Consider the following 24,961-nt stretch of genomic DNA (forward strand, 5'->3'; position numbering starts at 1 on the left):
GCCAGGAGTGACCAGGAATAACGGTCACAAGCTGGCAGAGGGTAGGTTTAGGTTAGATATCAGGAGGCGACACTTCACGGTCAGGGTGGCTAGGGTCTGGAACCAACTTCCAAGAGAAGTGGTGCAGGCTTCTACCCTGGGGGTGTTTAAGAAGAGGTTAGATGCACATCTTGCTGGGGTCATTTGACCCCAGTATTCTTTCCTCCCATGGCAGGGGGTCGGACTAGATAATCTGCTCAGGTCCCTTCCGACCCTAGAAACTATGAAACTTCACTGGGCTAGCCACATCATCCAGATGTCCAACTCCAGGCTCCTGAAGCAAGTTTTATTCTTCCAGCCAGTCCAGGCGTACACTCAAGAGGAGGGCAGAGAAAGCGCTTCAAGGATGTCCTTGATGTCAACTTGAAAAAATGCAACCTTGACATCAGCCTCTGGGAGACTATCGCCCAGGACCTTCTCATATGGAGGAAGATCCTTTGCTGTAAGGATCTTGGTACTTTGAAAACTCACAATGACAACAGGAAGCAAAAAAGTAGTAGTAGAAACAGCGTGTTGCAGACCAAATCAAGAAACCAGAGCCACCCACATCACAGAAGCACATGCCAGAGTTGCAAGAGAACCTGTCAATCTTGAATTGGCTTTGTCAGCCATCTTTGGACCCACAGATAAGGTGGCAATGGAAGACAATTGTCCTCAATGGCAAGGGATTGCCAGTGATGATGCTTCCACATGATTCTTTCTGAATTTTCTTGTGTTTTGGAGAAAGAAACTCATCTAGACTCATGTAGTTAGCAGTCATAATGATAGACCTTTTGGAGCCCCAAAAAATTATCTTGGGTCATGGAACAGTGCCACCACCATAGAGGAAAAGAGCTTCAGTATAGAAACGATGATACAAGGGACAATAACAGGACCTCTAGTAATGTTTCCACTTCCTGGACCAAATCTCGACAAAGGAAGTCACTACACCTAACCTGACCTGGGCTACTGGACAGTCTGAGGAGGAGGGTTTGGCAGGTAGCACTCATGCAATTTCACAAAGAGGAGGAGGAAGAACAAGGAGGAATTTCTCCTGGAGGGCAAATCTCTTCAGTGTGCCAAACCCTGAGCCAGAGATCAGGTGCTAGAGTTGTCCTCCAAAAACCTGGTGGAGAGCTGTCTGAAACCAACAGACAGCCTGAAACTATGTGTAATGTTACTGTATAGCTGTAAATTGATACTGCATTTGTCCCAGGAAAAAGCCTTTTCTCCTGAAATCCTAGAGATGTACAACTCTGTTGTCCTGCTCATACCCTGAAGTATGCAGGATGAAATATGCTAACACTTTTTCCTAGGACATGACCATCTATGTCTGTAGGATTATTGCAGATCATTTCAGGGACAAGCTGCTCAGGGTGTGTGCTCCTGCTAACTGCATACTGGCAGAAGAACAGCAATCTAAGTTGGAAGGACAACATGGATAAATGACTGAGGCGCACCTGTTTTGATCCATGCAAAACCTGGGAAATCAGGCCCATCTCAATGAGATGTCTGTTTACAGACTACCGTACATTACATCTGCAGAGAAATTTTTAAACAATTTTCTTCTATGTGCTGGCCTAATATGTAACCTTTTGCCCACTGCCCGCTTTTCCAAACACATACATTTACATACTGAAAATGGCAACCAGGCCAGAATTTTAAGCTATTCTTTAAGTTTTATTTTCCAAATTATTGCATTCAGCAGACACTGGTCAAATATGCCACCTCCCCACTGCTTTTTTTCTTTTAGTATATTATTCTCTCTCCCTGGTGTGCAATCACATACACCTCAACCATGCTCAAGATGATGGCACCAGGGGAGATTTGAAAAATCAAACATGTTTCAGTGGAGGCACGTATTATAAAGGCTGATTAAAAAAAGAAAAAATAGAGAAGGATACCTTAACCAGTTTGATCAGCATACCAAGTTTTGAGCTCCCTTTGTATTTCAAGAGGTAAATTTCTGCAGTTAGGAAGTTTTGAAACTCACAATGTATAACATTTGTGGCTATTTGTTTAAGTTTGTATATGTTAACATGTTAAATTTAACATTTAAGTTTGTATGCTTTGTTAAGTCAGCCAAACTTTATTTTTGATATTCAACGTTGTTAATTCTACTGGATTCAAACTAATTTTGGCAAAATTTCTAGGATGGAGATTATACAACTTCTCTAAGCAGCCTTTTCCAACGCTTGACCACCCTGTATGATTAGCGACCTATCTAAATTGGCAGAAGTTCACAGCAACTTTATGCTCAGTCTTTTCATGTCCCCTTCTTCCCTGCCCCCATGGCCAAGAGGCAAAAACCACACTATGAATTGACTCAGCCACTCAGCGGTGGTGGGAGCGACACAGCCAAAAGACCGAGTTGAAAGGCACTGCTGCACTGCAAACTTCTGCTGCAGTTTAGGTAGGTCCTTATGTATGGTGAATGCAGGAGTAGCTGCCATTGATGTAGAAGCAAATGATTCTGCTGAAAAACACTGCATCACTAAGTTCATAACCCTGTGATATAATCAGCTATGTATCCCACATTGTAGAGAATATAGGATACCGGCAGTCCCTAGATTTACAGTGGAATTCCCACTTTGTCATCAGCCTGCCAGTAGAGCTATTCAGTATATTCTGACAAAGCTTTATTGATTTTTAGGTTTGTATGATATGTTAAGTCAGCCAGCATTTTTACTGTGAAAAGCTTGGCAGGGAAATTTCATTGATGTCCACCTCTTGTACCTCTGAGGAAAAAAATAGGTTTGTAATAAAAAAAAAAATTACATGTACATATTTCATTTATTTTCCTGCTACTAATTCATCAATTTTCCCACTATGCTCTAGACTTCAGAGTAGGAACATCCCTGAAGCAGTTTCCTATACTAGTTGGGATACCATTCTAGAGGCATCTATCTCTCTGGCTGTTCTTAATGCCTGCAGCCCCCTGCCCCTGCTCTCCCCCTGCTGCCAGCTTGGGCAGGGTAGCTCCCCACTGCTGTGTGCACTCCCAGGGGGCAGAGGCGACCTACAGCACCCAGATTTGTACCTGGGGCAGGCACAGGCTGAGGCTGCTGCCCAGCTGGGTGGGGTTTGGGGCCCAGGGCTGCAATGTGTTCTCTGCTGCCCTGCTTTCCCCTTCTCCCTCATCCCCCCCCAAAGTCAGCATGGCAGGGAGTGGAGGAGGTATGCAGAAAACCTCCATGCTCCTGCATGCAGGGCTGTACCCCTCAAAGCAGCGGCAGGAGCTGGAGGTGCATTGCTAGGACAGCTCACAGCAGTGAGGGATCCCTGCGCGGCCCCGCTGTCCCTAGTCATGCCAGATCTCACCCACTAGGCTAGGAAGTCCCCTGGGGAGGGAAGCAGGGTGGGAGCTCAATCCCACAGCCTGCACCTGTCCCAGGTACAGATCTGGGAGGTGACGGGTCCCCCCTGCCTTCTAGGAGTGCGTGCGGCAGCAGGGAGCCAGCCTTCCCCATCCCTCAGATGAGCCATCTGTGGCCCTGTCCTGCTCTCCACTGGGGCCCTGCAGCCGCATATTGCGTCCCTGGGTCCCAAGCCCCACCTGGCCGGGCAGCAGCCCCAGCCTTGCCCAAGTTCCTCCCTACAGGGGCCTCAATCCCCCTCTATCCCCGCACTTACCTGTAGGAGCTGACCTACAGACTGCCTGGGGCCATGTGCATGTCTATGCACGTGGAGCCCCCTGTCTTTCCACCTTCCTCCTGCTCCCTCCCAGCTCCCTGCAAGCTGGAACTCTGCCAGCTTCCAGGGAGCTTATTGCAAAAGGGCAAAATCTGTGGTTTCTGTGGTAAAATGAGAAATCTGCGTTTGCCTCTAGTAAAAGGCAAAATCTGTGGTTTACTCCATTTTTCCATTGGAAACGGAAAACCCAGATCCCTGGTCATGCTTTCAAGATCTTGTTATTGTAAACTACTTCCACCTTTTCTTGTCTTCCAGACCCACACGCTCTGTGCTGTCTGTGCACATACTCAGAGTACCGTTACACTGTTCCTTTTTCCTGTTCAAAAGTCCAGTGAAAGACTTTATAAGTGAAGGAAACAGAAGGTAGGCAAGGTTGCCCAGAATGACAGAAGGAATCAAAATGCCATTAATATCCATAATGGTCCTCACAGCAGAGTTCCCTTTTTCATTCATTCTAAATAACGTAGCATTATGGACCTTACCAGATCAGTGGCCCACACAAATATTGGTGAACCTCCCACTGACAGCAACCGGTGAAACCTGTCCAGGAAACTGTCAGACTGAAATAACTGCTCAATTTCATCCTCATCTTCTACCCAGGTTGCTGTGATATTAACCATGGCTGTCTTCCCAAGCTATCCAAAACCATTTGGCTCTGTGACCACAGATACATACAGAAGGGTCTGTTCAACCTAATGATAGCCAGGAACTCCATATGCATTAGTGTTTTCTTTCTGGTGCCTGACAGCAATTAAAATGGTATCGGCTCATGAAAAGAGAAGTGAATTATAGGATACCAGACGGGGATTCATAGGAGGTGTTTCATTTGACTCAGCCTCCCCCCAGATTTTCAGTAGGTTCCGGTATGTAGCTCACAGTATACCAAGAGAAAAATCCCAGGATGTATAAAGCCTGGTAAAAGAGAACTGCAGTGTGGGATAGCTGCACAGAATGTTTTACAACCATTTTGAAAAAAGGTAAAGTTGTATATACTTATTCTCAAGAGAAGTAGCTTGAGACACATTGACAATGCAGACCCATGCACCCTTGTGCTGTATTTCTTTGGCATACATTTTTTTTGAAGAAGCATATTTGGAAGGGAAAAAAATCCTGTGCAGATAAATGCTTTAGAATGCCCATTCCTCATCTTTACAAATGCATACTATTCTGTGGTCATTCAACACAGATATTTTTTTGAAGCAGTGTACTTTTCCTTGCTGTGATTCTATTCTGAAAAGGACTCTAAAAATGGCAGGGTGGAGTTTCCTGTTTGACTTCTCCCTAGTGCATTCCATGTCCAGTTCATAAATAAAAGATGGAGGTTTTCTAACTGCAAGGCTCAATCTGAAAGTCAAGGTGGGTTCTTTCCTCGTGTCATTTTAAAGTGCAGCTGATTTTCATCATGTTAAACTCCTTGAAAAGCAAAGGTTTGCATCACATGCCTTACGCCACAAAACCCCAGAATTCCAGTCAATTCCTAAAAAGCTAACCTCCTCCCCCCCGGCAAAGTACCTGTGGCTATAGAAGCTATATCCTATAGAAGCTATATATCAGAGATGTCAAACTCATTTAGGCCTATGGACTGAATTTGTCCCACAGACTCTTTCACCTCTCTCAGCATACCTGATCTGGCAGCTGCCCCTTCTAGTCTGAGACTCGAGCTGTATGCAGCACGGATCCTGGAGTGGCCAGAATGGGCGCTGCGTGCAGCATAGTCCAACAGAGCAGCAGCTGTGCTGCATGTGGTGGCAGCCCTGGCCAGACTGCATGTGGTATTTGCCATGGCAGCTCTTGTACTATGCTACACACAGTGCCTGTTCCAGCCAATTTGGGACCCATGCTGCACATAGAACCTGCTAGTGCCACGTGCAGTGTGGGCCCCAGACTGGCGGGAGCAACCGCTGTGCGTGGCTCCCTTTCTAGCTGGTCTGGGATCCACACCATGCAGTGCTTCTCCCAAGCCAGCTACAGGGTTGGGTATGCTTGGGGAGGGGATCTGTGGGCTGGATCTGGCCCGTGGACCAGCCTCTCACTACAAACATGTCCTACACCCTGTGTGGGTCTTATTAGCCCCTGGGGGCTTGATGGCAGGGCTCCACAGGCTGGATTCAACCTATGGGTCGTATACTTGATACCCCTGCTATGCAGCATATGTCTGTAGGGTTCTGCATGTGTTGGTTCAGTGCGTAAGCATATTTTCTTATCTCCAGTGTGTCCACCAGAAGCTCTTATCTTCGGTCATTCAGCCCTAATTGTTAGACAGTTTGTATGACCACATTACAGTATGGTACCTACCCAAAAGGGCCATCACGGTCCCTCAGGTTTCTATGAGTTTGTAATTTCAGAAATCTGGCCTAGACAAAGTGATTCAAAAGAGAGAATTCTATCAGGGCTGCATGACCCTCACAGAAATCTGGCTGTGACTAAGGTTTTATCCTGGTGGTCCGGCAATGCTAGGGTGTTAAGAAAGAGGAGACATCTGTATTATATTGTAGAACTGCTCTGTGTACCCCAGTTTACTGGTGTGATATTATTGCATCCAATTGCTTTGAGTTAAATCATGTCAAAAACCATGACAGACTTCTCCCCCCCATAAAAAAAAGGTTTGAGTTTTCCAGAGGTTTCATGATATTTCCAGGCAGAATGATTTTGCAGTGGCCAGGGCTACTTGCATCGCCCATCTATATAGTCTTTGGAAATTAGATTTTGTGGGGAGAAAGGTATTTATAGCTGGATCTCAACAGTAAATAGCAAACCTCTTTGACTAGACTCGGGACTGAACAGATGTCCACAGCTGTTTTGGCTGGATGTAGACTTTCCATTCCAAGGCTAAAAGATGTTGCCCAGCCTGTCTAGGAGTTTTGGAAGGCACTATTCATTATGTCTTAGAATGTCCTCTATATAATGACATAAGGAGAAAGTATTTATCACCGTTCTTGCAGATATTGACATACTTCTCAAATAGAGGGAGATTAATATGGCTGTTCCAGCAAGCAGATCCATATTTAACACTTTTTGCTTACAAGGCTGAAGTGATCAGAGCTAAACATTCTTTACTGTTGACTGATAAAGTTTATCACTATTTGTTTTTTACTCTTGATTGTGGACCTATGCACAACATTTTTATAGATTCATGATCTGATTTATCACCGTATTTGTACTTGATTGTGTTAATTCTAGGAGTAGGCATAATGCTTTTATAATGGTTGGCCTCATTTTATTATTATATTTGAATTTGTCATTTTTGTTTAAATTTATATTATAGTTGTATGTCTGTGTTATTTTGTTTTCAGGAGCATAGCTTTCAGCCAGAATCCTTAATAAATTGAATTGAATTGAATTTAGTTAAATCAAGGAGACTGCAAGGAGGGGAACCAGAGTTAAGGCATTTCCAGAGAGAATATTAAGGGTATAAAGCAGTGATTCTCACCAGGGTGCCTTGATATCCTTCTTAAGGGTCCTGTGCAATATTGCAGGGTGTTGGTTGTAGCCATGTTGGTCTAAGGAGATAGGCAGACAAGGTTCTTTAGGTAGATCTTTTATTAGACCAACTAAATAGCTGGGAAAGGTTCTTCATGAGCTTTCAGGCACAAACACCTTTCCTCAAGCATTGGGAGACTGCTGTTGGTCTGAGGTCTCTAAGGTAGAAAAATAAAGGTAGTCTTTTCTACCTTGGAGACCTGAGACCAGTAGCAGAGTCTCCCAATGCCCAAGGAAGGGTCTTTGTGCCCAAAATCTTGAAAAGAACTTTCCCCAACTATTTAGTTGGTCTAATAAAAGATACCACATCTTCCTGAAGAACCTTGCCTACCTGTGCAATATTAAAGTTTTTAGGTGCGCAAATACCTACACATGATTAACAAGATGAACCCAGAGATTTCAAATAGGAATCTGTAGTGTCAAATACATTCTGCCCTGCTGTAGTGTTTCTGAGATCTTTGCAACAGAAAAATTGTTCTAGTATTTTTCCAAGGTCAAGAACTGAGTGAAAACGAAGTGTTGGCATTTCTGAGGTTTTCCTTGACTCTTTAAAAGGGTTGAGAACCACTGGCATGAAGGAAACCGTTGGCGAACTAGTCAGTGTGAAATACGTGCTGCCTGTTATCATCCAGTTTAACAGACCTGTTTTCCTCAGACCCAAATTTAAATCTGCTTAAAAAAAAGACCTAAATGTAAGGGCAGTGAGCTGGCAGAGCTGCTGGGAGAAAACCCAGTTCTTGGCAGGGAGAGACCCACTCAGTATGCAACAGGTCTGTGGGACCAAAGCAAAGGCTCTGCAGGATGTGTCCAAGATGGCTCAGCTTGCTAGAATCTTGAGAGGTAATAAGTTTTGTGGAGATCCTGAGCATGGAAACTACCTGAGATCCTGAGCATGGAGAATTAGTCCTTTGGGCAAACGGGCAGTGCACCAGAGTGTAAGGAAATAAAACCCAAATACCTGGAGTTGTATCATCATTTTGAACTGCTAGTTGAGAAATGTACGTGGGATCCTTGGGCTTTACTGTGATCCAGAAAGGCGCCTCTTAACTTTTACCTTTGAGGCACCCCTTGACTTTTAACTTTGGCGGCAGTATGGGAATAAGGTATGTTGTAACCTGGTGAATCCATCAAAACTGCAGAGTACCAATCTGTAGGGTGCCCGTGGGAGAAACAGAATTGATTACAGGGATAGAGGAACTTTCGCAGCTTCGTGTTACTGACACCTCTTGGTAGATTTTAAAGGTAGCTGGTTGTTTGTAGGAGCCATGCTAACTTAAAAGAGGCTAAGGTGCAAGCAATAGGGCTGGAGGCCAAGGACCAGTGGTGCTTGCCCCAGGTGGGTGTCCAGGGATCTCTGCCTTTATCACCTTTTCTGTATGTGTATCCACACAATCTGTGTCTCTTATGAAAGAAATCTTCTGAAACTCCTTGAGTTGTTGTAACTCCCTGAGTCACCACTGCACGATGAGGTCTTTTTCCTAGTAGGATTGTCTGAGTATATACTAGGTAGCTATAGGCCTGTGGTTGCAGTGTCAGAACACTATCTCCCCAGCTCTTACCTGTAGCAAATTATAGGATGTTCTTGGTTTCCAGATATCTTTCCTTGGAATTTGAACTGGTGACTTGTGGTATTTGATTGGTTAAAAATTGCCTGCAAGTGCAGGATTTGGATTAAGTGGTCCAGGATGTACCTTCGAGTCATACATTTCTTTGTAATAACTCATTGGCAGGCTCTAAAGTGCATAGCATATTAGAAACAATGTATATATTTAGGGTGTTAAACTAGATTTGTCTTTCAGATGCTTTCACTTGCACTTCGCAACTTTTATGCAATATCTTAAATATAAAGTTTTCCACAGATCCCTTTCTCATTCAAGGAAATGTACCCCAAAAATACTTCCAGTTGCAGTTACACTCATAATTTGCAGTTGCCAGTATTCACAGCTCGGCGATGCTAGAACTTGTTGAAGGAATAGAGAATTATTTTAACGGACAAGTACTTAAATTAGAAAAAGGATTCAATGTTTTCACAAAGTGTATTTTGTGTATCTTTCATCTGTAAGTAAGAAACAGTTTGAATACTTTGAGAAGTTATAACATGCTTTACAGTACACAGTATATTGGAAAAATGCACTTCTTCAAATATTTTGAAATAACCTTCAGACTGCTGTTGCTGCTGTCATCTCAGACATTGCCCTAGTCATGCTCTCTAAATAGTTGTCAAGTGCTTACTGAGCTCCACACAGTATTTTGGCAGCTAGAAGTTGTCTCTGTTGCGGTTACATGATAGTCAGTGAAGCTAGCTATATTGCTCTCTTTCATAGTTTATAGTTTCATAGTTTGTAGGGTTGGAAGGGACCCGAGCAGATCATCAAGTCCGACCCCCTGCCATGGCAGGAAAGAGTACTGGGGTCAAACGACCCCAGCAAGGTGTACATCCAGCCTCCTCTTAAAGACCCCCCAGGGTAGGAGCCAGCACCACTTCTCTTGGAAGTTGGTTCCAGATCCTAGCCGCCCTGACCGTGAAGTAGCTTCCTTTTTGGTTGTGAAGAATTTTTAGCACTCTTCAATTTGCTTACAGTCTTGAACTATGAAAAGAATCTCCCAGCACACAAAATGTTGTTATTCATGTTAATGTAATGCCATATATTTTTCTGCTCTGTGGAGTCAGCTATGCTCTATATTTGTCTGTCTTGTGAAACAATTATGTATGCATTAAGAGTAGTTTGAAAGCAGGTAGGGGAAGTTGTGTTTCCGTGCAGTTTGGGAGACCCACGGTCCGTTTTTGATTTTGTCAGTGACTGGCTATGTGACACCAGGGCCTGAGCACCTGCATTTGTGACGTACTGAATGTCTCAAGTAAAAGAGAGTTGCGTATGATACAAAAAAAAGGTAGATGTGGACGAACTGGAGAGAGTCTAGTGGAGGGGAACAAAAATGGTTTGAGGTCTGGGGGAAAGTGGCTTACAAGGAGAGGCTAAGGAAACGGGGCTTATTTAGTCTGGAGAAGAGAAGATTGTGGAGAGATTTAATAACAGCCTTCAAGGGTGCTTACGTAGTGAAAGGAACTAGGCTGTTCTCCGCAGTGACAGATGACAGAACGAGGAGCAATGGTCTCAAGTTGCAGCAAGGAAAGTTTAAATTGGATATTAGGAAAAACTTTATCACCAGAAGGGTAGTAAAACACTGGAACAGGTTCCCCAGAGAGATGGTAGAATCTCCATCCGTGGAGGTTTTTAAGACCTGTCTGCACAAAACCTTGGCTGGGATGATCTAGTTGGGGTGGTCCTGCTTTTTGAGCAGGGAGTTGAATGAACTAGATGACCTCCTGAGGTGCCTTCCAACCCTAATTTTCTATGATTCTGTGCAGCACTGGAGCTGGCCATGAAATAGAATTTGAGCTCCATGGAAAAGTTCAGTTTTTTAGCAAATTGCTATCCTAAATCAGGACAAAAATATCCTAAAGGCAAAAAATTTTCATGGAGCTGAATTCTGTATTGACTTGTATCAGAAACTTGAACTATTATGAAAGCAATGTTTTTGTGTTTCTACAAGTAACTAATTTAACTGGGTGTCCTCACTGTCTAGCTGCAGACAGCACAGGACCCGGGAACCTGGACTGCCAAAGAACGGGAGATCTATGGATTTGAGAGTGATTTCATGCAGAAAATAGAAATGTTCCTAAAGAAAGTTTTAGTGAATGTAAATTTTGTGTCGGAAAACCATTCAGGCTGAGAATGTCCAACTAGCTATCCAACTTTATACCTTTCATGAGTTACTCATCACCTTGCAGGAAAGAAGCTTTTGTCTTTTTAGGATTGTCAAGGAAAAAGAATGATTTGTAGTTTGGCTTTTTGTTTGTTTTTTTAGGTGTCAGCTAAGATGTTTTTAAAATCCTAGCATAGACAGCTTCTCTTAAGTATTGGCTGCCATATATCTTAGCTGTAGAAGTCCAGAACACACCTCAGCCAGTTAACACTTGTTAGAACAACAACTTGTCTTGTCTGCACCAGGATTTTAACGCACACTAGCTATCATAGGGTTGTTTCTTTTATTATACTTCCCCCCCGGTTTAGACAAAGTTTTTTTTTGTCTTATAGCTACCCTATATGTAACATAGGAATAATAATTTATGGCCATTTTTGTAAAGTATTATAAGACCTGCAAATGAAAAAAGGACAAAAGTGCTATTAATAAAATGTGAAAAAAATTATAGGCTCAATTTTAACATAGTATTTTTCATCTAAATAATACTCATGATATGTTTTTCCCTATAGGGAGGAAATTTTGTACCTTAACTAAAATAAGTATTGCAATTCAGTGTTGTGTTTTTTCTCTATCCTTAATTATTTTTTACAATGTATTTTTATATTTTGTTGCTTAGGTAAACTTATATTTTAAATAATTTTTATGTTAAAAGTATACAGATGATATATTGACAGAACTATGTGAACTAAATCTCTTGTAACAGGATATGACAAGTTTAACTTCCTTTTCTATTTATGTAAAATTTTAGGTATGGAAAAATTGTATCCACAAAAGCTATTTTGGATAAGACAACAAACAAATGCAAAGGTATGTTTATTTTAAAATTATACTTGCTTAAGTGTATTACATATTTTTTATAAAATAACCTATCATTGGCTTATTTTTTTAAGTATTTAATTCTTAATCAAATTTTAATGATGGCTAGCATCAGCATATTTGTTATATTTGTCCCCAGTGGAGTTGGCAGATAACCTATATCGCAGAAGTGTGCCAAAACTTCAGATGACTTCAGCGAAGTTAACAATCACAGCACTGGCTGACATTTATTTAGCCCCTGCTTTAAAAAGGAAAATGGAGTTAAAAAACAGCTTTTTTATTCCTTGCCTGGGAAGATTATAGTGCCTTACAAAAGAACATTCGACTGTACTAAGTATCTGAAAAGATTACATATTGTGCAAATTAGTTCTATTAATTAGAATAGAATAGTTTTAAGCAGCACTTACTCACATGTTACAAGACCCTAATTGTGTTTTTGTTCTATGCCTGTTGAATGTATTAGGGGTAGGGAATGGGTTCATTTTCACTAACATAATTAGAGCTGGAAAAAATAATAAACTTTTTCATTTATACTGGATACATTAATTTTGTTCAATGACCTATCGCATCCAATATAATTATGATGAGGTCATATCCCAACACCATGAATAGTGTGGGTGGAGGTCCAGAAGGAGATTTAAGGCATTCTTTCTGAGAATAAGGAGGTAATTTCTGTGCAAAGGGAAGGATGGAGTCAGTGGCATAACTGTGTTAACACTGACCCCATGACTAAGTGCAAAGTTGACAGTCTGAGGCAGGAGTGAGTTCATTATCATTCATTGAGTTCTAGTTTTGGTGGTATGCAGTAGAGCCTAATAGGTTCTAAACACGAGATCTTCATCAAATAAGGGAATGCTGTCATGTCAAAAATTGCACTTCTCTCTAAACCCCTTACCTGTTAGCATTATAAATAATAAAAGCTTTTGGTGAAATTAAAGGGAGAAAAATAGAGAAAAATATCTTTTTTCTGTACTTTCAGTTTATGAATGCACTTGACAGCAGCACCTCATCAATATACCTTTACTCAGAATCCTGGTACATCAAGTCAATGGCATTTTTTATGTCTCTGATCATGCAAAGACTGCAATAGAAAGTTGCTTATGATATTATTTTAAGTAACTTGATTTACAATGTCCCATTTGACAACAGTACTACTTCCTGTATCTTGGTACACGTTTTTCTTCCAACAAAATTCATAAGGCACATTTTATTGTGTTTTTAGGCCTTATATTTTAGTATTTGAAAGGGTCGTTGGTGAAATTGCGTTTTTATCTACATCTGCATAGCACAACAGTGACCCATTTATAAATACTTTATGCTTACATAATACCTTTCTAACTAGTGTGGCTCCTAGGGTATGTCTGCATTTCCTTCCTGGGGAGCTGGGAGCAATGCCAGCAAGCATGCATTGCCCACTGGCTTTCACTCAGCATGTGCCAAAACCTGGACATGAGGGGAGCTGGTTTAGTGATCCTCAGTATGTGCCCACAGCCTTCTCAGACTTTGTCTTAGGCATGCTTCTCAATAATGCATGCAGGGCCACATTATGCAGCTCTGTTGCTTAATTTCTGGGTTTTGTTTTGTGCTGTGTGGGAACAAGTGGTGGGGAAGCTGTGGTTTTCAGTGGCTCTCCTCAGCTCACCACAGGGGCAGAGGGCTTTTAAAACATACATGTGAAGCATTTCAACTAGAATAGAAGAAGCAGCACTGTTCTAACAGTCCAGAGCCATGATACACCACACCCGAGACAAGAAGACTGCTCTGTACTGGAAGTGTAGTGGGAATATAGGTGGGCAGAATACAATTGTCCCACTGAAATTTGGATGAAAGATTGGCAACAGTAATCATTTATGCAAGAAGTGACAGGATTTTAACGAATGCATCTAGTCATGGATTTGGGTTTACATCTTATCTTTAAGAAAGATGCTTCAACAAGACAGTATCTCAGAATGACCTACTGATTTACCAGTTTTACCATAGGTATAACTACAGTATAGTGGAAACATCTAATCTGGCCTTCAACAAGTCAGCTCTGGTACCAGTGAAATGCTGCCTGGCAATGTGGAATTCAGCATAGGCTAATTTGTCCTAATTCTTAGTAAAATTGAATAAACGATAACAACACTACATGTTACGCTACACAGTACTGTTTTCTTAATGTGTTCTGTTTTTCAAAAGTTAACCATAGACTAATACTAACCTAAACTGGCTACTTTAAAGCCAGCAAATTTAGCTCTTAACTACACTGCCATTTTAAGTGTAGACTTCCTAAGAGAGAACAGCATTGCTTCCTAAAACAGTAGGGCTGTTTTTTGCTGTCCTGGGATTTTTATTTGTTGCTACCAAATTGAGCTTAATGAGTGCTGTCATTTTAAGACTGTTTATTGTGTGATGGCTAATTTTCTAAGGTCCCTAATGGAATAGGCTACTTAATTCCATTCATTTTCCGTGGAGGACAAGAATATGTAACTCCTTTGAAACTCTTAGTCTGTAAGGTAACTCTCATAAAGGCAATAATAAATCTCCATGCAACTCTATTGGAATCTAATTCTGTTATCACTGGAGGGGTCCTTCCAGCTCCTGATGTTTCCGTCAGGAGCTGGAAGGTAGAACTGTTCTGTAGTATTTCAGGTAGAACTGTTCAGGTAGAACTGGTACAACTGATCAGGTAGAACTGTTCTGTAGTATTTCAAAATAAAGAACTTCAGCTTTCTCATATTAAATTGGCCTCTCTCTTCAAGGCAAAATTTGTATTCATCCTCCATTTTTTGTATTGCAGGGATTTGTCCCAGTGAGATCAGACAGGGAGCAATGGGGAAACCATCTTTATAGAGCAAGCAAAAGGGCTAAACTGAATGCTTTTCAAGCAAAACAGATAGTAACTGGAGATAAATAGAATATGGAATAGCCCCAGCTACTGGCAGGAGTGTATAACATATATATATATAACAGTATATAACACATAGTACCATGGTCTGTACCCTGTCCAACCTGCATGATTATAAAGGGGTCGTTTGCTTCTCAGTAAAAGATGCCTTAAATTTCAGGTTACGGTTTTGTAGATTTTGACAGCCCAGCAGCTGCTCAGAAGGCCGTTTCTGCTCTGAAGGCTACTGGAGTCCAAGCACAGATGGCAAAGGTAAGTTAAAAATAATCTTGCAGTCTGGACAGACTTAAGCTTTGTCAGACCGTAGGCAAAGTTGCAGGCCCACTGCCCAGGCTGCAGTCTTCAAGCCCCTTAACTAAGCATTAAGAAACAGGGACTTCCAAATAAAGTGTCTCAACTTAACTGTTAAAACCATGTAAGGAGAGAGAAGAACCCTTTAGCATTTCCATCCTGCTCTCAGTGAACCAAATGTTTTTGCAATTAGCTAAATCAAGGGGAAGTTTACATCTTAAAATAGTCAGGATCCAAAGTATAAAAGGCTTCACAGAATAAATTCAACATCTTGAATTGTGACTGGAGACAAATTAGTAGCTGATGTAGTTTATAGCCCACCATCATTATGTGCTTTATCTATGGAGACCCACTGAATAAACAGGGTTTAATACTCTCTGCTCTCTGAATTTTTAAGTGGTTGTTACAGGCATGTCCCAGTTGAATCCAGTGGAGAAATCCACTCTTTATGGCCATGGTTAAGTCCACAATTTTCAGGCTGGTGCAAAAGAATAACTGTTTTGGCAATAAAAAAAAAACAGGGGTAGAGAAAGGCATCTACAGATTGCCTGTCTACTTTCTGTGAAATTAACCAACTCTCCAATTTCAGGGATGATATTTCAGTCATACATACTGGAACATAACTGGACAATTGCCAGTGTTTGTTCCATATTTTATGTTAACTGAATTAAAACCTAAATTTGAAATGTTCTAAGGGGCTTATGAGAGTTTGATGGCCATAGACCTTAGAAAGTCTGTAGCAGGGGTTGATTACCTATGACCCGTGGAGCTTTTGGATCCAATTTGTGTAACTGTGGCTTCAGAAGCAAGGGGCTTCTTCCTGCCCGCATTATACCAGTCAGGCAGCAGGTAGAGGTGATCAGCAGGGATCCTGGATTTCCCTGTCTAAAAATCACAAATTCTTTGATAACCCCCCCCAAATTTTCTTATTAAAAAAACCACAAATCCATGTATTTCCATAACTAAAGTGAAACACCATTATATAGATAGATAGATTTATATTATATATAAAAATATAAAAACATTGTGTTCAACTGATACAGACACATATTTTTTATAGATATAAAAAATAATGTGTATATTGAGAGTGTGTGTGTGTAGGTATCAGTTGAACACAATGTTTTATAGATATATTTACAATTTTAAAGCAATTTGGAAGCCTACCAGTACCCCAGTCGCTATAATAAAATAAATTGAGTGGGGCGGGGAGGCTCATTGGCACTGCCAGGAGCCCCATACCACCATGGTGAGGTGTACCCTACCCCCCAGGTGTCCCTCTCTCAAAACCCACAGCCCTCTGGCCCTGCCAGTGCCCCACACTCCCCAACCCACAGCCCCCACACTGCTGCCCCTCATTCATGACCCACAGCTCTCTGTGCTCCCAGCCCTGCCAGAGGGGGCTCCCAGCTGCCAGGGGTATAGGGCCAGAGACCTAGGTCTGCAGCCCTCTGCCCAGTCAGCAGCGCCTGAGCCTCAGCTGCCGCCCGTGGGAGGTGACAGGTGCTGCAGCTGGAGCAGAGCGCAGAGCCCAGCTCCCCCTCTCCCACAAGTGTCATGGCTGGAGTGGAGCCCACTGGGGAGGGGGAGGGAAGCAGCCTGCCCACTGTGGGCTTGGGACTCCCTGTCCTGCTGCCCTCTCCCTAGGTGCCTCTGCTGCCCAGTGTGCAAGACCCAGCACAGGAGAGCAGAGTGGGGCAGGGAGGCTCAGTGCCACTGCCATGAGCCCTGCAACACCACCCAGAGGCAGCAGGGGCAGTGGTGCAGAGTTATGCCCCTAACTGCTGCTGGGCAAGCAGAGGGCACCTTGTCATGTGGTATTGGGCACTTCGCAGTGGTACTGAGCCTCCCCCCTCTGCTCTGCTGTGCTAGGTCCTGCCCACTGGGCTGCAAAGGGAGAGTAGCAGGGCAGGGAGCCCCAAGACCTCAGTGGCCAGCCTGCAGCTGCCCCCACCTGGCGCATAGATCTGGGGAATGCATACCCCCCAGATCATCCCGGGGAGTACACACAGTGACGAGGAGCCAGGCCCCCCATAACCCCTCGGACAAGCCACCCGCTGCTCCATCCTGCTCCCCATCCAGGCCCTGCAGCCTCACGCTCCTGCCCCAGTCCTGGACCCCAAGCCCCACAGCCCTGCCCAGTTCCCTCCCTCCCACCCTCACTATGGGAGCCTCAGTCCCACCCCACCTCCTCATATTTACCTGCAGGGAGCTGCAGAAGCTTCATGCTGCCTGGCTGCCACATGCATGGGTGCACATGCACATAAACCTGGAGTCCCCCTGCCTGATCACCCTCCTCCTCCTCCTCCAGCCCTTTGCAGACTAGATCTCTGTCAGCCTGCAAGGAGAAACCTGTTGTTTCCCTGCATTTTTCTCCTTTAAAGAAGAAAACCTGTGTTTTTCTCCTTAAAAAGAGAAACCCGTGTTTTCTGCATTTTTTCCATGCAAACAGAAAACCTGGATCCATGATGATTAGATCTTAGTGTTTGCCCACGTTGAATCTGAATTGGATTGTTGTGGCTCCCTGCCAGAAAACATTGCTGACCCCTGATCTATAGAATTTTAAAAGTCTCAGCCAAAGTATTTAAGGTGTTTCCATGCCAGGGGATCTGCTAGAGCTTTTCAAAATTTGCCAGTTTGGCAAACCCAAGACATTCTGTGGATGTTGACCACCTCTACAACATTTCAGGGCTCGTATTTCCTGCCAGCCTGTCTGCTTGGTAGACTGCTTGGGGCCCTGTAGCAGCAGCCTGCCAGGTGGACTGTTCCAGTGCTTCCAATGTCTTCCATAGCTTAGGGGCAGCTCCAGGGCTTCATTCCCTTTTGCGGAGAGAGGAATGTTAATTCCATGACACAGAATTACCTTTCTTTGAGCTCTAATCTCTATCTGTGATCATATCTGCATGTACATCAAGTTCATGACTTTTGGAGTAAAGGTCTATCAATAGAGGGTGAATTTTGTTACCCTAGACAACTGTAAAATCAGAGAGGTAATATATTAATCATTTTGCCATACCACCACAAATATATTACATAAAATATTTTTGCAAAATGGGTGCATATAATCTGTAGTACAGGAAACACTCACTATTCGCAAAATCTGGGTTCCAATATTCGCGGGGGAGGGCAGAGCCGGGAGGTGGGCGAATAGCAAGCACCAGGGACGCGGAGGGAGGTGGCAGTGGCATCATCTTCCCCCAGATGCAGCCGCAGTGGCGCTTGGGGGGAAGGGGTTGGTCCCCAGGCATCACGGGGGAACCCTGGGGCGGGGAGGAAGGCAGCGATGGCTCTTGGAGCAACCGTGGCCATGCTCGGGGGAAAGGGGTCAGTCCCCAGGCGCTGTGAGGGAGCAAGGGATGGCTGTGGGGCCTGACAGGGAGCCCCGTCAGTATTCACGGGGATCTCCAGAACATATCGCCTGCTAATGGCAAGGGTCTCCTGTATTTCTTAAAGCTAATCCTTCAGAGTTTGAAAATTGAATTCTAGTTAGACAGAAATATTCAAGGTATTAAATAATAAACTTGATGGGACTTTTTTGGATCTATTTTGGTCTACAACAGATCTAGCAATCCTTAGGAGCCATCTATTAAGTACAGATTTTTTTCTGATGAGATATTTTTCCACAGTTTCTCAGCTGAGGAGAACAGTAAAACTAACAATGTAAAATGTCTTTGGATGGGTTCCAGAGCAACAAAATGGAAACCATATGTTTAATACTTAATGCATATTCCATTACAGCCACACACACACAAACATACGTACATACTGGGAGTTAACAAGACTTCTTTCTTGGTTTATCATGTGTTGGAGAAAGGGGGGTTTCTGGGCATTTAATTAAGGTCTTTTAAAAAAAAAAAAAAGATACAGGATAGTAATAAAGCAGCTAAAACTTGATTTAAAGAAAAAAAATAACTTACATAACTTCTTGACATAACTTCTTGAAAGATCACTATTGTAATTTCTAAGGCCATCATTTTTTAAACATGTATCTAATTTATCCAAGACCCTCTATACCTTTCCAGACACTGGGTAGAAATATCATCACCAAATGGAGAGGGTAGAACAGAAAAGAACTTGTGCAAATTCCCTGTGGTTAGGAAGAATTCACTAACCTAGCCCCGTTTAACCAATTCCTTGGCTTTGACATTTCCTTAAGCACATTTTCCCCAATCCTGTCCTCTGCCATACCTGGTTGCAAACAGGAGAAAATTTGCATAGCAGTAAGATGCTATTGAATGTTCCTTTATGTGAGCACTGATTTAAAATATGGGTCATTAATACATTTTTTTTTAACTGTTCATAGGTCAAAATTGTCAAATTTGAGTACCTGGGAAAAAATGTTGCTTATACCTCTATATAAGTCAACTTTGGACTGGTAAACGAGTTCTTACCATGGGAGTAGGTTTTAAATTTATTTTCAACAAATAAAGGCAAAAATATTTTAAGTGACTAGTGAGAGTGCTTTGATTTTTATGCATCTCACCTGAGACACCTAAAGAAAGTCACTCTTTCTGAGGGGACTAAACACTAAAATCAGGCCCCAGGAAGGGGGTCTCAAAGTAGGTTCCAGAAAGTGATTTGCAGATCAGTCACTTTACATAAAAAAAATTATGTACACACACAAAAAATGTTTATATATGTACACATGTGCTTGCATGTCTGTGTGGTACATTACCTTCTTCTCCTCTAAAAATGCTTTTTTACAATTAAAATATGCTGACCAGTTTACTCATAACTTTCTTATAATATTCTGATGGTCCCCCTTTATGACTGATACAAGCAATTCAGCTTCAAATGACCCTGCAGATAAGTACTGGTCAGTATATTAACCTGTCAATAGTAAAGTCTCGTGTTACCTTATCTGCTGTCAGTATTCTGGTTCCTAAACACCTTCTCTCTGCTTTTATGAGTTACTGTGGTATTTGGATGACTTACAACAGATAATATCATAAGGCCCCTTCTGGCCCCTTTTTTTTTTTTTAAGGGATCGTCTAGTCCAACCCCTTGCTCCGGTGTGGACCATCCCCACCAAAACCATTCTAGAGAAGCTTACATCTAACCTGCTCTTAACTTCCAAGGATCGGGGTGGGCAAAACATGGCCCACAGGCCAGATCCAGCCTACCAGGCCATCCCATCCAGTCCGCAGAGCCCCTAATAATTTTAGAAAATTAATATTTATCTTGGCTGCCTTTCAAAGATGGTAGGGGCCAGGAACAGTAGGACCGCTCAGAGCTGACAGCAGGATGCAGCAGCCCAGCCCCATCCCACCCCCAGCCAGAAACTGTACCAGCAGAATGTGGGGCCTAGGGCAAAGCAGCCTGCATGGGGTCCCCCCTTCCTATCCCATGGCACACTTACGCCAGGGGGTGAATGCCCTGGCACCCCAGATGCAGTGGGAGGGGTGGCAGCCAGAACTTCCAGCTGGAACAAACAAAGAGACATCCAACCTGCCAGGCAAGAGGGCGGGCTAAACATCAGACATGGCTTTTCCACCCAGCTCTGCAGGGCCCTCCAAAGCATAAGGCTTGGGGTGGTTGCCCTGATTCACCCTTCTCCCCCCAGGAAAGCCCTTGCTCGAGCCATTTCCCTGCCTTCCAGCTTGTGCACTGCTCAGCACCATGTGGCTCCTGGCTGCATTGCCAGAACGCAGGAACATGGGCCTGCACCAGTAACCTGGAGGGTGTGTGTGTTCATAGGGTAGTCCCATATGCACCCACACACCCCCTCGCACTGCCATACTTGCAGACCCTCACACCCCCCAGCTACCCCCTCACCACACAGCCCCCCCACAGACCCGGTACCCACCCACACCCCACATGTCCACACACGTACCCACAGTCCCCCACTAACCTATCCATTCCCCTACAATATATGAGAGTAAGAAGAGCTTCATTTTAAGCAATTATATACAATCACTTTTATGTACACTACACAAACGCATGTAAATCAGGACAAAAATATTTTTTGAAATCAAATTAATGAATCTTTTAGATGTTTGAGTTTAAGACTATAATTTGGTATTTTTTTGGTTCCGAGATGGCGAGCCCTTTGCTTAAAGGAGTATTTCCAGGGTTAAGGGGAGGGACTTCTGGTGGCAAAGGTCAGGGGGGGTTACCCGTCGGGACTTCCAGTCACAAGATGGTGACCGGGGGCTGGGGCACCTGTTAAGGGGCAGGGCTACCCTTGCGGCCCTCAACAGCTTGCCAAAACTCGGTAAGCAGCCCTCCACCCAAAATAATTGCCTGCCCCTGCTCTAGATATTTAGTTCCAGTTCTTACTCTCATAGTTACAAGGTTCTTGCAGCAGTTTAAGGCAGTTTATTCCTTATCCAGTCTTCTGCGTCAGTAAAGAATAGCTTCTCACCACCCTCTTTATAACCACCCATCGGGTACTTGAAAACTCTTTCCAAATTGTCCACATCTTCCTAGCAACTCAGTGCCCAAAACTGACACTATTCTGAGTGGGACCCCATCAGTACTGAATAGACTAAAAGAATCACTGCCATTGACTTACAAGTGTCAGTCCTGTTAATACCACCCAGTAAGCTATTGGCATTGTTTCCATGAAGAGCAAACTGTTGGCTCATATTCAGCTTACGATAAACCCCAGGTCCCTTTCTGGAATACTGCAAGCTAGCCAGTTATTCTCCAATCTGTATTTGTTCATGCAGTTATTCCACCCAAATGCAGGACTTTGCACTTGTCCTTATTGGCTTTCTTTTTATTAATTTCAGACCATTTTTTCCAGTTCATCAAGGTCAGGCTGAATCCTAATACTGTCCTCCAAAGCGTCTGTAACAGATTGCAAGCCCTCAGCTGCTGAGAAGTTGGGCAGCGGTGTGTTAAACCATTACTTAAGAAACCATCTGGTGGTTCTGACATATTCAGTTATCCCTGTTTCAAAATTCTGAATTTAGAGAACAATATTAGGAAGTTTGTGGTGAGACCGCTTCAGTAGTGTCTGGTTTTGTTTGTGGGTGTGTCCTAGCGATGGATAGACATCAGACATCAATGTTGATTCTTCTACATCTGTCAGAGGTCTTTATAAAGATGCCAGAAATTATTGTTGGCGTGTCTATGGACTTCAGTGGCTTTGTTCGTTTTTTTTCTGAAAGATTCCAGCGGGTAATATTGGGAATTGCTCATCAGTCCTAATTCTTGTTCCTGTAGGATTCCCCTTCTTGTGCCTCTACTTCAATTAATATATTGGGCTGTTAGGAAAGTTTGAAATGAGCCTGTGGTGAGCTTGTTTGTTTGGCCACTCTGTTTCTGAGTGTAATTTAATGTGACGTGTTTGTCGTTTGGATGTCTAAAGCTGTAAATGTTTTGGGCTTTGGATGGCATAGAGATCACTTTTTTCCTATTGGTTGTATTATACCAGTGTGAAAGATCAGCCATTAGTGCTCAAGCCAGCCACTTCCAGGTTTTACCAGCAAATAAATTTGAATGGGGGACACTTGACTTCCTCATGTAATCTGACAGAACTTGAGTCTGAAGAACTTCAGGGCATAACACAAAGACAGTGTCTTACTTGAGGTGAAGAGGGGAAAACTCGATATTTATAGGGAGGCATACCATTGGTACAGATGGTATTGTTTGTCTTAATGGATTAATTAAATGACTATGGGGAAGTACCTCTTTTTTAATTGATTTAAATTTCTTTTTGGAACATGGGATGCTTTTGGAATATCTACAGGGACATGTAAATTAAAAAGGAAAAAAAACCCCTAAAAGTATATAAAGTTCTCTTCTTTAAAATTTCAAATTAGTGGTTGTGTTCTGCCCTGGCTCTCTAAATCAGATTAGTAGAATATATCTTAATAGTCCTAGAAGACTGTTGTATTCTTTCAAGGCTCTGCACAAAATTTTCGTAGAAAAGATGCACTTAGCAATGTCTCCATTCTCATGGATTGACAATCAGTTGTGTCTCAGGTTTGTTTAGCAATGTTCTGTTACTATAAACTTCCCATGTATAAAAAGATGCCTTTTTACCATGTTACCATGCCTATTGTCTTGCTTGAATGCTGTAATTTTCAGAGACACATGGAGGTAAGCCAAGGTTTAGCATACATGGACTCTTCTCAAGGCTTTATGATATTATTTAAAAGAGAGTTTTGTGGAAATATTTAAAATGTCATCATGGAATTAACAAATCACACTTTATATGCCAGTGTGGAAAGGCTTATAGGTCTGACTACTAGGTTTAAAACATACAGATTCCCTAGAACTGTAACTTGAATCCCAGTAGAGTGGGTTTAGAGTGCCGTAATTTTGAGATACATAGCTATGAAATGCATAAACTGGGATATTATTGAAGGACTGATTTTTGCATTCTTACATCCTGCAGTACTTCATACTGTAGTTTAAATGCAATAAAATATAACTAGAAAAATTGTTTCTGTTTCAGTGTTACAATTTTCAACTGAGTTTGCATCACAGTTATTTTTCCTCAGAAGTCAATAGCGCTTTTAATGTAGGGTGAGTTTTGTACAAGAGAGCTTTAATTCCTAGGTAGCAAGCTGTTCAGAACAAGGATTTTGTGTGTGTGTTTGTGTATGTCCATGTGTCCATACATACATGTATGTTGAATGGGTTAGCAATGGTACCTAGACATTTTGAGGCATTCTGTAACTAAGGTCCTGAGTGTTCTTCAGAGAGAGTGCAGAAGCAGTGAGGCCTGAATACTTTAAATCCAAAAGATAGCTGATCAAAAATCCCCTGGCACTGTAGTTTGGAAGTGTGGACTCACTATCCTGAGCAACATTCTCTCTCTCTCTCTCTGGCCAGTTTTACTCACCTCTTTGCCGCAGATATGGCTTCAGTCCAGATTAAAAGTGGTTTAAGATGTATCATATTTTCTCACATATAACTAGGGATCTGCCCAGTGCAAGGAAGCAGCCAGCTGATCTTGCAGGCAGATCATTGGGCCTGCTGCCATTTTTGGGGGCTTATTATGGCCAGGGCCTCCCCATGCCTCTGATTGGCTTTTGAGCTAGTAGAAATTGGCAATATATGTAACAAATCATTATTAGACCCTTGTCTGGTCTTGGAATAATCTGTTGGAATAAACACAAGCATATTGGCCAGTAACCTTTTTTATTTTTTATTTTACTGACACTTAGGAAGAAAGAACTGTAAAGCACTTGCCACATGGTGGTGGAAGTATCTGCTTCTCTCAAGCTAGGAGGATTGCAAAAACATTTCTTAAAATTTTAACCTACTTTTCATTGTCATTTTTATTTTGTGAAACCTATTTGAGAAAGATAGTACTGTAGCTATTACACAAAACCTACAGTGCACCGCATAGTCCCTGCCTGTATTTGAACAGACCTGTTCAAATACAAACAGTCTGTATGTAGCACCTGTTACCATCTCTAAAAGAAGTTAAAGGTTAACTATTTTTTATCTCTGTCAAACACAGTGTTGTAGAATGTAGTCAGTCTGTGTCACTAGCAAAGAACATGTTTTTGAGTGAATGACTATGAGAAATGGCTAACTTCTATGTGTTTTGAGAATGCGCTGGTTTTTGTAGTGATTTCCACTCTGGCAGCCTTCTGGGGAATTAAGTCAGTTTACATTCCTGCAGGGAGAAAAAAGTAAATAATTGTGGGTTACCATAGTAACTGGTGTACTAAATCTAATTAGGGTAGTAAAAATATAGCGAGGAATACTGTGGTCTGTTTTATTCTGCATCTGGAGTATAAGATATAATTGACTCCTAAATGCCTTAGAACAGGTTATATGCAAACAAGACCATTCTCTAGTACAGGGCTGTCCCAGCTGGCAGCCTGCAGGCCACATGGCCATCAAGGGGTTAATTTGTGGCCTTCTTGCTCCTGCTCACCCCAGTTGCTCCTGCTGCAGTGTCTCCAGATTCCCTCCTCCAGCTGCTGCTTTCCTGCCTTTGCCCCAGCGGCAGGGTGAGTCTGAGGCTGTGTCCAGGGAGAATGGGAAGAGGTAATCAGGGCCACATGCCGGGGGGATAGTACCCATGCAGTGCAGCAATGGGCA

At 42.7% G+C, this 24,961-nt stretch overlaps 1 protein-coding gene across 3 annotated transcripts in view; it reads left to right on the top strand.

The window, feature by feature from the left end:
• Positions 1-24,961, top strand: part of RBMS1 (RNA binding motif single stranded interacting protein 1) — a 133,954-nt gene that overhangs the window by 59,717 nt on the left and 49,276 nt on the right. For all 3 annotated transcript variants that reach the window (XM_019553935.1, XM_019553936.1, XM_019553937.1), the window contains exons 3-4: positions 11,708-11,766; positions 14,823-14,914. In XM_019553935.1, coding sequence (XP_019409480.1) covers positions 11,708-11,766; positions 14,823-14,914 — 151 coding nt within the window. The remainder of the gene's footprint in view (positions 1-11,707; positions 11,767-14,822; positions 14,915-24,961) is intronic.

The sequence above is a fragment of the Crocodylus porosus genome, unplaced genomic scaffold (genome assembly GCF_001723895.1).
Source record: "Crocodylus porosus isolate Cpor-Errol unplaced genomic scaffold, CroPor_comp1, whole genome shotgun sequence".
In the NCBI taxonomy this organism is placed as follows: Eukaryota; Metazoa; Chordata; order Crocodylia; family Crocodylidae; genus Crocodylus; species Crocodylus porosus.